Genomic DNA, 10,053 nt, shown 5'->3' with positions numbered 1-10,053 from the left:
TTCGATGATGTTTTGATCCCGCAAATGGTGACTGTGCGGTATCTGGGATTTCACCTGGATCGGCGTTTTACCTGGAAGTGTCACGTGAGGATGAAGAGGAAATATCTGAACGCATGGTACAGTGAACTTCATTGGCTGCTACAGAGGAACTCAGGCCTCACGTTATCCAACAAGATCTTAATTTATAAGGGTATCCTGCGCCCAATCTGGACGTACGGTGTAGAACTGTGGGAAACGGCTAGTACTAGTAATGTGGAAATTAAACAACGATTCTAGAACAAAGTAGCGAGGGTAATTGTCGAAGCGCTATGGTTCACGCGGAATTATGAGATTCACGATTATCTGGAGCTCCCGTCGGTTCGTGAGATTGCACAACAGCTCAATGACAAAAACCTGCAGAGGTTTGAGAATCATGTAAACCACTTTGCAATTAATCTACTCGATAACAGGAGGGGCATCCGACGGTTGAGACGGGCCCGTGAACTCGACTTAAAGGGTCTGCGTAACAGTTCTAACACTGTCAAATTTAGTGGTGTCGTATCTAATTTTTTGTTACTTTTCTTTCTTTTTATATATTTTTTCTTTCTTTTTGTTTTTATTCTTTGTTATTACTGTTTGTTTTGTGGACTATATAGTGCTGAAATTAATGGTTTGTGATTTATGACTGAGCTTGAAATTTCATATTGGACTTTAAGTTTACTTGCAACTGTTTATTTTGTATTATTTATTTTGGGGGTTCCTTAAAGACTTCCTTATCATGTGCTTTTGTCAGGAAACTTACTAATGGGTCCGCAGGAGAGCCGATTGTAATTATAGTTGTTACTGAGCAAAAAAGTAGGTTTTTCACAAAAAAAAAAAAAATTCTGACACTGGATTCAGATTTACTTAACGTATTAAATTTATTCCCATTTCTAAGATTGATTTGAGTGACGGAGGTGAAATATTGCATACAATTTTAAGTACACGTAAAAAAAAGCTTTTCTTATAATGAATTTCTTAAAATATATCATTTGTAAAATGTTGTGCTTTTCAAATAAATAATAGAATGAACATTTAGTGTCAGGGGGAAGAGAAAGAGAGAGAGAGAGCGAGAGAGAATAAAACGGAAGAGAAAATGTTAGGAAAAAGGAACAGTAAAAGAAAAAAAGTGCAAAGTAGTGGAAGTATTTCGAAGGATGATAAAAGATTGGAAATAGAATAGGAAGTATCTATTTAAAAATGTATGAATTCTTGCAAGAAGTACATTTTCGTACATTTTATCCCAACTTTCTTGTTTAATAATGAAAAAAATTATTTCGTAGTTTTTATTTAAGTTGTTCATTTTGTTATACATTTATTTAATCAACTTATCATCTCCGACGTCAATTCATATTAAAATAATAAGCATATAGGTAGGCCTCCTTATCGAAGCAGTAGTGCCACTGTTATTCATTCGGAACGCTCCAAGTTCGAATCTCGGTTAGGCATAATATTTTTTAAATGTCTACACCATTTTCGTACCATATTCCTTATTGTAGGTAATAATTAAGAAAGCCATCAAATAGAAATCAAATCCCTCCAAATTAATTATAATATTGATGTATATTTTAAAATATTTTCTTATTCTTACTCCGAAATGATGCAACTGATAATAAATATAAATTTATTTTATAATCAGAGTAACCGTTTTGGAGTTTCAGGGTTACAAAAAAAAATTATTTTGAATAAATTAAATTGATTAATGAACAAATGACACCTTCATTTCGAGACTGGCTGTACTCTTACATAATAAACACAATTACTGTTAGATAAACCGACTCTTGACTTGTGCCATTTGTATTACAAATGTTTAACAAGGTTGACAGCAGTAAGAAAAACTGGAACAAACAGTATAAAAAAAGTTCTTTCTGTGGAAAACAATGGATTATACACTCTGTCTCCACTCAAGTAAGAGAAACTTCATTAATATAAAATAACATTTTTTTTTAAACAAAATAAAACTAACTTATATAAAAATTACAGTAAAAAGGTTTTTTTTTTTAATTATTTTTTTAATTTTGACTTTTTGAAGTAGAACCAAATTAAAAAAAATTACCTATAACCGATTACTTGTCCCAAAAAATTCAAATCGTAATTTATAAAGTAAGAGAAAAAAATTATTTTTTAAATTTGTATACACGTTTTAAAATATGATTTTATTGTTATAATTATTGTTTATTAAACTTTATTACATTTTATATATTTTAACATTATTTAAAATATTGATAGATTGACAACAAACGTAATCTACATGCAAAACACTCTATTAAAAGCAATGTACAAGAAATATATATTAAAATTAAAAAAAAAAACACAATTGTCGGAAAAACATTGCTCTTTTTGTTTTTATTTGGTTCCATTGTGCTTTTGTATTATACTAGTAAATATCCCACTTGAATTTTGAAAATCGCAAGGTTGGTTGCGAAGATATAACAACATTTCCGAAAAAACGTGATCTGTTAGATCGAGAGTGTACCTGATACATGTCAAAGTTAGCCTTCAGTCGGGATGAGGATTGGGATTATCGGAGAAGCTTACAGGAGTAATATGCACAGGCGGTTGTTCCGAGAATGGCAGGTCCGCTAGGACCTGTCCTCCACGGGGCGACAGACACACCGTCTGATCAGGCAGGTCGAGCCTTGGGTCAACCGCAGGTTTGATGAGGTCACCTATTGGTTGACCCAATTTTTCTCTGGCCACGGCGGGTTTTGGGTATACTTACATGTCAGGAAGAGAGCTGACGACTCCTTTTGCCTTTCTCGCGGAGAGCTCGATACACCGGAATACGTCGTGTTCGACTACCGGACGTGGGCTGCTGTGAGTAGTTGACTGGGCTCCTTATAGTTGACACAATCGTAAACTGTATGTTATCAGGGGCAGAGAGGTTTCGTGCGGTAATTGACTGTGACACGGATACTCCAGCACAAAGCCAGGGAGGGTGGGGTGGCGAAGGGTTGAGGAACAAAGCCCCCCGCGGAGCTGCCATTCATCTGTTCTTGTACGGATGGGCGGCAGTGATGAGGTACTGGGAATCCCTCATCCCTTCGCAAAAAAGACCGAGATCCGGTGTAAGTGCCCTACACAGGGTTCTCTCATTGGCGTCAAGTCAGAGTCCCGGCTTCTGGGGTGGGGTCTAGGAACGACATAATCGGGCTTGGATTCCCGAACTAGGCGTTACAGGCAGGCAATGAAAAGATCTAACCGCCGGGCTGACTTGTCAGACTAGATTTATGGCCGGCTAATGGGGAGGCCCGTTTGAGTAGACAACCCCCTGGGATGTGCTTTGTTTTGTTGTGGATCCGTCCGGTGGGGGGGAGGGGTTAGGGTGGAAAAGAGTAATCCTTCAACTTACTAACAGATCAACAACCTACTAATCCGTTTGAATTTTGAAAATCGGATGATTGATTATTATAAGAGCACTCCCTTTCTTCTGATAGGACTTGAACACTGTAACTCTCGACTTCCAAATCAGCTGATTTGGGAAGACGCGTTAACCACTAGACCAACCCGGTGGGTTGGTATTCAAATCAGTTATTTTTACACGGATTTGAATACTAGATCGTGGATACCGGTGTTCTTTGGTGGTTGGGTTTTCAATTAACCACACATCTCAGGAATGGTCGAACTGAGAATGTACAAGACTACACTTCATTTACACTCATACATATCATCCTCTGAAGAATTATCTAAACAGTAGTTACCGGAGGCTAAACAGGAAAGAAAAAAGGAAAGGAAGAAGAGCACTCCCTTGCTCCTGCCAAAACAGCGCTCCAGGGGCACCCGTTTATTACCAGTTGATGGTGATGATTTGTCTAACTAGCACGTGGTACTGCATCAGCTCACCATTCTAGCCTCACATGCACTTCCACGGGAAGCCCATTACTATTAAACAGAAAGTTTTTAAATTTACTTAATATTATTTTATTTAACGTAAATTTAATTCTATTATTTTTGTAATATTATTCATTCGATTGGTTCGAATGGTTCAGTTCAAACCCAGTTCACAAAGAAACAAAGACTTACAATTCGTTAAAGTTTATACTTCAACCGGCAAATCTTTACTACTACTGTATTATTATACATATATGTATACATATTTATATTGCCTATTACACTCCCGATAACGTAAGGATTCCAACGCGGGGTGAAAAATTTAAATCGGTTCAGACGTTGAGTTGTTACGATGAAACAAACATACATACACCCTAAATACGTTACACTCCTTTTCGAGCAGTCATGTAATAAATAAGAAACTTTCGTATTAATAAAAATAAGCAGAGATAAAAAAAAACGACGCAAATAAATGATGTTAGATTGTTTGGGATGCAAGAATATGTGTTCTTTTAAAATTTCCCGATTAATTTTTTTGATTTTTCGCACAAAAATTTGCGAATAACTATATAAATAAATGAATATATATATTTTATTCCACGGCACTAACAATGAAGTTGTAAACAATAGTGAAGAAAAAGAAAAGGAAATATATTAAAATTTTTTATGAAGGTAATGTACTATTTTTTAAAAAAGATGTTCAATTCAACTCAAGTAGAAAAGCTTACAATGAAACCATCAGAAAAAACTATACTAAAAAAAAGTCACCAAAACTAGTTCATTTGGTGAGGGCTTAAACATACAGGCGTTTCTGTGTAAGGATTCTCTTGTGAACTCAGTAACAATAGTTAAAAAAAAATCCCTGAAATTCAATTAAAAATTGTATTATTTCCTTTTATTAGTATGAAGGTGCGTAAATGTCTACGGGAAATTTTTTTCTATTTTTAAACAAACGAATGTACCGAACTAAGGTTAATTTTGTGTTTTTGTGAGTTTTGGCGGGTAGCGTTTTCAAAATCTCTCCACCGCTTCTTATTGCCTTTATTTATATCTGGTGTAGGACACACGAATATAAATAAGCAATTGTACATTTGTAAAAAAGAAACATGTTTAGCAAAATGAGCAAGGAAGCAAGGAAAAGATTTTTAGAACGGTTAAAAAGCAGAGAGGGGGCTCATATTCTAATCGTTTTCTAATATTTTATTAAATATGAGTGCATGTGATCCAGTACAGAACTGAAATAAGGTCCAGAGATGAGAAAAGACATTTTACTTCTCTAAAGATTTTTTCCATAATTTTTTTGAACTATGAAGGGGTTATGTCTGTTGATTTTCGTTACGAAAAACGTTCAATGAATATAACAGTAAAATGTTAGTAAAGGTCATAAATTCCTATCTGTTTAAAATGTGTGGAATTGTAATCGGTTACACTCGTTCGTTAATGCTACATTACACTTGACCGCGATATCTTAAAAACTGATACGAAAGTACTGATCGTCATTCGAATATCTTCTCACAGTCCTCATTTAACATCACGTGACTACCACTTGTCTGAAACATCTAAGGAGTAACTGGGAGGTCAAAGATTTGAAAGCATTAAAGAGGTTAAACACTTCGTTGTAATTGACTTCGGATACGGCTTCTTCCCTTATTTTCTACAAGACGGGAAAAAATACCTATCTAATGGTAGAAATGCTTAAATATTAACAGAAAATATGTAGAACTTTTTTCACAATTTAAATAAGTACTTAATGAACAAACCATTGTAAGAAATAATACGTAGCTTAAAATGTAGTGAACCGTTTGCGCACGAAATTGCGTTAGCGTAATCTGGAAAAAATCGAGGAAGGCCGTCATGTAAGAAATCATGACATTACCCATGATCTAAACATCTATTACCATAATGTTAAACCATTTGGAGAAACTTGGTTACAAAATAAAGGTCGACGTTTGGGTGCCACATGAACGGAAAAATCTACTCGACCGAATTTATATCTGCGCATTTCTACTAAAAAGTAACGAAATCGAACCGTTTCTGAAGAGATTGATCGCGAGTGATGAAAAGTGGATAACCTAGGACAATAATGTGCGAAAATATTCGCGGTATAAGCGAGGAGAAGCTCCACGATCTGTAACAAAGCCCACATTGAAGCCCGGGAAGTTTATGCTGTGTATTTGGTGGGATTGCAAGAGCATCGTGCATCATTAGCGGCTGCCGCCAGGCAGATCGATAAACTCAGATCTATACTGTCGACAATTAGCGAGGTTGCAACTAGAAATTTAAAAGAAACGGCTCGAACTGGTCAACAGAAAGGTGTTGTATACCGTGCTGACAACGCCAGATCGCATACATCTTTAACGACCCGTCAGAGATTGAAAGAACTTGACTGGGAGGTTTTAATGCATTCACTGTATAGCCAGGACCTGGCACCCGTCAGACTATCATTTTTTTTAGTCTCTACAGAACTCTCGGAGTGGTGTTAACTTAGTTTCAAATGAGGTTTGTGAAAACCATGTGTCACAATATTTTGACCGGAAACCACAGTAGTTCTTCAGCGACGGGATTGTGATGTTGCCGGAAAAATGGCAGAAAGTCATCGAAAAAAAATTGTATATGTGGTTTCATAATGTTATTTTCCAATAACCATAAATGTGTTCTCAATTTTGGCCTACGTTTTAGACAACTTTTTTATTTTTTTTTTTAAACCTCCGGATCTATCGTTAGGCATTCTTCAGAGGATGAGCTAATGATTTGTAGCGTGTGTGAAAATACCATGTCTGACCGGGATTCGAACCCGGGACCTCCGGATGAATGGCCGAGACGTTACCACTAGCGCCACGGAGGCCGGCAACTTAATATTTATTTTGTATTTGACTCACCTCTGTTTCTTACTGAGTAGTGTCTAAGTAACGTAGTTGTTTCTTAGTATTTGATGAAAGCATTAATTCAAAATCAACAGTACGTTCCCAAAGATTTTTGTATTGTCTAATAAAACACGTTTCATTCATTTTTAAGTTCTGAACTAATACGGATTAACGGGTTCTGAACCATACGGTTTACTAAACAGCTATTTTATGGGTAAAAATAAAAAGTAAGTTATAATTAAATTAAAAACAAGAAGAGTAACAATACACAGGAGACAGCCAGATAAGAGATAAATAATAGAGTTGTGACATAAGGTTAAGTTATACGACAAAGAAATAAAAGGAAAATTTTTATTTTTTATTTTTCTTTACTTATTCTTAGCGCATTCCAGCAAAATAGAATGATGTATAGTAAAAGATTAAAGTAACTATGTCTTCAGAAGCGGACCATTAGGTTTAATGTGAAGTAATATTTTTAAAAATTTTTGATAAAAATATCTCCTTTCATGCTTAAATTCCGCACAGATTTTCTATTACTATAACAAAACTAATAAAAAGATAATTTTCTTAATGTTTTATATATATATATATATATATATATATATATTTTTTTTTTTAACATATAGACTATATTTTAAATACATAGAAAAATTAAGATTGATTAAAATTCGTATATTTTGAATGTTTGAGGTGAAGGTCAAGATTTTGGAAGATTTGTAAAAGATTTTTTTTTTTTTTGCTTAATGATTATGACATCAAGCTTGAAGCTTGTGCGCGGTAATATGAAAATGAAATTTTGTAGTGTATAAAAATGCCATGCCTAACCGGGATTCGAATCCGGGATCCAAAATGAAAGGTCGAGATGAAACGCTACCACTCCGCCACGGAGATCGGCTTACTTATGTCAAAAATATCTGATGTAGACACCACATGAGTTCCTTGTACGGCTATTAAATTATATATTTTTTATATATTTATATTTTTTATTACATATTTTTATTTATTTTTTTTTGTTCTTATTGAATTATTATTTATTTTAAAATTTATTTTTACAGTCACAAGTTAATAATTATTATTAATAAATCAATATTCTTAAATTAAAAAAAAAAATTAAAGAAAAAAAAGGAAATGAAGTTGGATTCTCGTCAATGTGCTTTCTCCTTGTAAGATGCAAATATTTCATTAATTCAAATTTTATTGTGCTATAACACTGGAATCAATGAAAATAAGTACCACTTATCCTATTTCGTTGAAAAGCTCTAAATGAGGGCTTATTACTGCAGTTAAGAAAAAGTCCAAAATCCAATTTTTTTTTTGGATTATGGGTTTTTTTGGACACTTTTGGTCCAGTCGATTGCAGTCAAAAAGGGAGGTGCACAACTAGAAGTTACGACAGTCCTAAATCCAAAATTTCAACATTCTACGGCTAACAATACGTACGTACAGACGTCAAGCCAAAACTAGTCAAACTGTATTCAGGGATGGTCAAAAGGAATATTTCCGTTGAATTCTGAAACCGAAATTTTCCGCGATTACAATACCTTTTTCATTATAGCACAGTCAAGGAATGTATCATTTATATTGCCTAATAATAATATAGGCAATTATGCTAAAAAGATAATTTCTTACTTAGCAAGGGACAGACAAGAACCGGTTAAAGTACTGACTATGCACACGGTTGGCAGGGCGGCACAAACTAGGCCCGGCCAAAGTCAAATTAAAAGGGCTACTCCTCCGGCGGAAGACAGCCGTACAATTGTAGTTAAGGCTGCTGGAAGGTCTTATGCAGAATTATTAGGAACTATGAAGTCTGCTGTAGACAGTGATGAGGCGAAGGACGTCATATCATTAAGAAAAGGTAGAAACGAAGAACTATATGTGAGGATTCAGGGCGCACAAAAGGCAGCAGACTTCACTAATATTCTTCGTGACAAGGCGGCGGATCTGCAGGTTGATCTCAGGAGACGTGCAGGCAGACGCACTGTGGTTCACATTACAGACATAGAACATGACACGTCTGAAGATGAGATATTGGCAGCGGTTATGGCCAGAGTTGAAGATAAAGATCAGACGAGGATCTCATGTGTTAGGCCAGATTATGCGAAAACGCAAAATGTGACAGTTGTGACAACGCACAGGTCTGCCTGCAAACAAGTTGAACAAAGAATAAGTATTGGCTGGGTCAACTGGAGAGCCTTTATTAGGGAAGAAGAAGATAAATGTTTTCGATGTTGGGGTTCAGGCCATCATAGGCAAGACTGTAAGGGCCCTGATAGGATGGACCTCTGTTTTAACTGCGGAGGGAGGGGTCACAAAATAGTGGACTGTCGGGAACCCAAAAACTGCCTGAACTGTGGCAGTCAGGACCACAGAACGGGAGCCTGGGCATGCACTAGTAACAGTAATGCTTAAAGTACTTCTAGCAAACACAAACAGGAGCTCGTTGTCCCTTGACTTGATAAATGAACTGGCTATAGAAAAAAATATAGATATGATAATAATTACGGAGCCTAATATCTACGAAGCAGCCAAAACCGGTTGGATGGCTGACACTGTTGGAGATGTAGTAATAAAAAATATGAGTGGGAGATTGGTATTGAGCTTCAAAACAAGAACAGAGGGATTTGTAGTGGCAGAGACGGACTGCACAATTATAGCAGGAGCATATGTATCACCCAACATAAGTATTGGAGATTACGAGAAGTATCTGGATAGTATTCATAGAATAGTATCTTGTGAGAGTAAGAAGGTCATAATGATGGGTGATTTCAACTGTAAATCGAGGTTAGCTGGTAGCTCCTATAATAACCGGAAAGGAGAGTTACTTGCAGATTTAATGGAGTCCCTTGGATACTATTGTATAAATGATAATACTCCGACGTTTGAAGCTCGAGGACATTGCTCAGTATTGGACTTGGTCATCATTGATGGCAGATGGGGAAGTGATCAATATGAGTGGCGTGTATTAGATCAGGACATTGCAAGCGATCACTTTGCTGTTAAGTTAATAATGTAGGATGGAGTATTTGTAACCATGGATAGACAGCTTGAAATGGACAAGGAAATTAGAGCCACCAATCGCAGGGGACAAGTATACTGGTGGTCTGATGAAATAGCGGGCTACCGGAGAGCATTACAAAAAGCTAGAAGAAAAAAACAAAGGCTTAGAATTAGAGGTGGTCAGGAATATGACATGGCAGTCCACTCATATGTTCAAACGAGAAGATTGCTAAACAGATCCATCAAAAAGTCAAAGAGGGATCATTGGATGAGATTGTGTGAGGACTTGGACAAGAATCCCTGGGGCCAAGCCTACAAAATAGTAATGAAGAAATTTGGC

The 10,053-nt window shown here is 35.9% G+C and overlaps 1 protein-coding gene across 1 annotated transcript; it reads left to right on the top strand.

Moving 5' to 3' along the window:
• The first annotated feature begins 9,204 nt into the window (after positions 1–9,204).
• Positions 9,205–9,729, top strand: LOC142330734 (uncharacterized). Its single transcript, XM_075376181.1, has one exon. The coding sequence runs from the start codon at positions 9,205–9,207 to the stop codon at positions 9,727–9,729; it is 525 nt and encodes a 174-aa protein (XP_075232296.1).
• Positions 9,730–10,053: the final 324 nt, after the last annotated feature.

This window comes from Lycorma delicatula, chromosome 9, assembly GCF_047948215.1.
Source record: "Lycorma delicatula isolate Av1 chromosome 9, ASM4794821v1, whole genome shotgun sequence".
Classification (NCBI taxonomy): Eukaryota; Metazoa; Arthropoda; class Insecta; order Hemiptera; family Fulgoridae; genus Lycorma; species Lycorma delicatula.
Note: the sequence above shows the minus strand (reverse complement) of the source record. Positions and strands in the feature narration are given on the sequence as shown.

Excerpts from the sequence above, each read along its gene's own strand:
- LOC142330734 (XM_075376181.1), top strand. The coding sequence starts at position 9,205 with ATGATAATAATTACGGAGCCTAATATCTACGAAGCAGCCAAAACCGGT.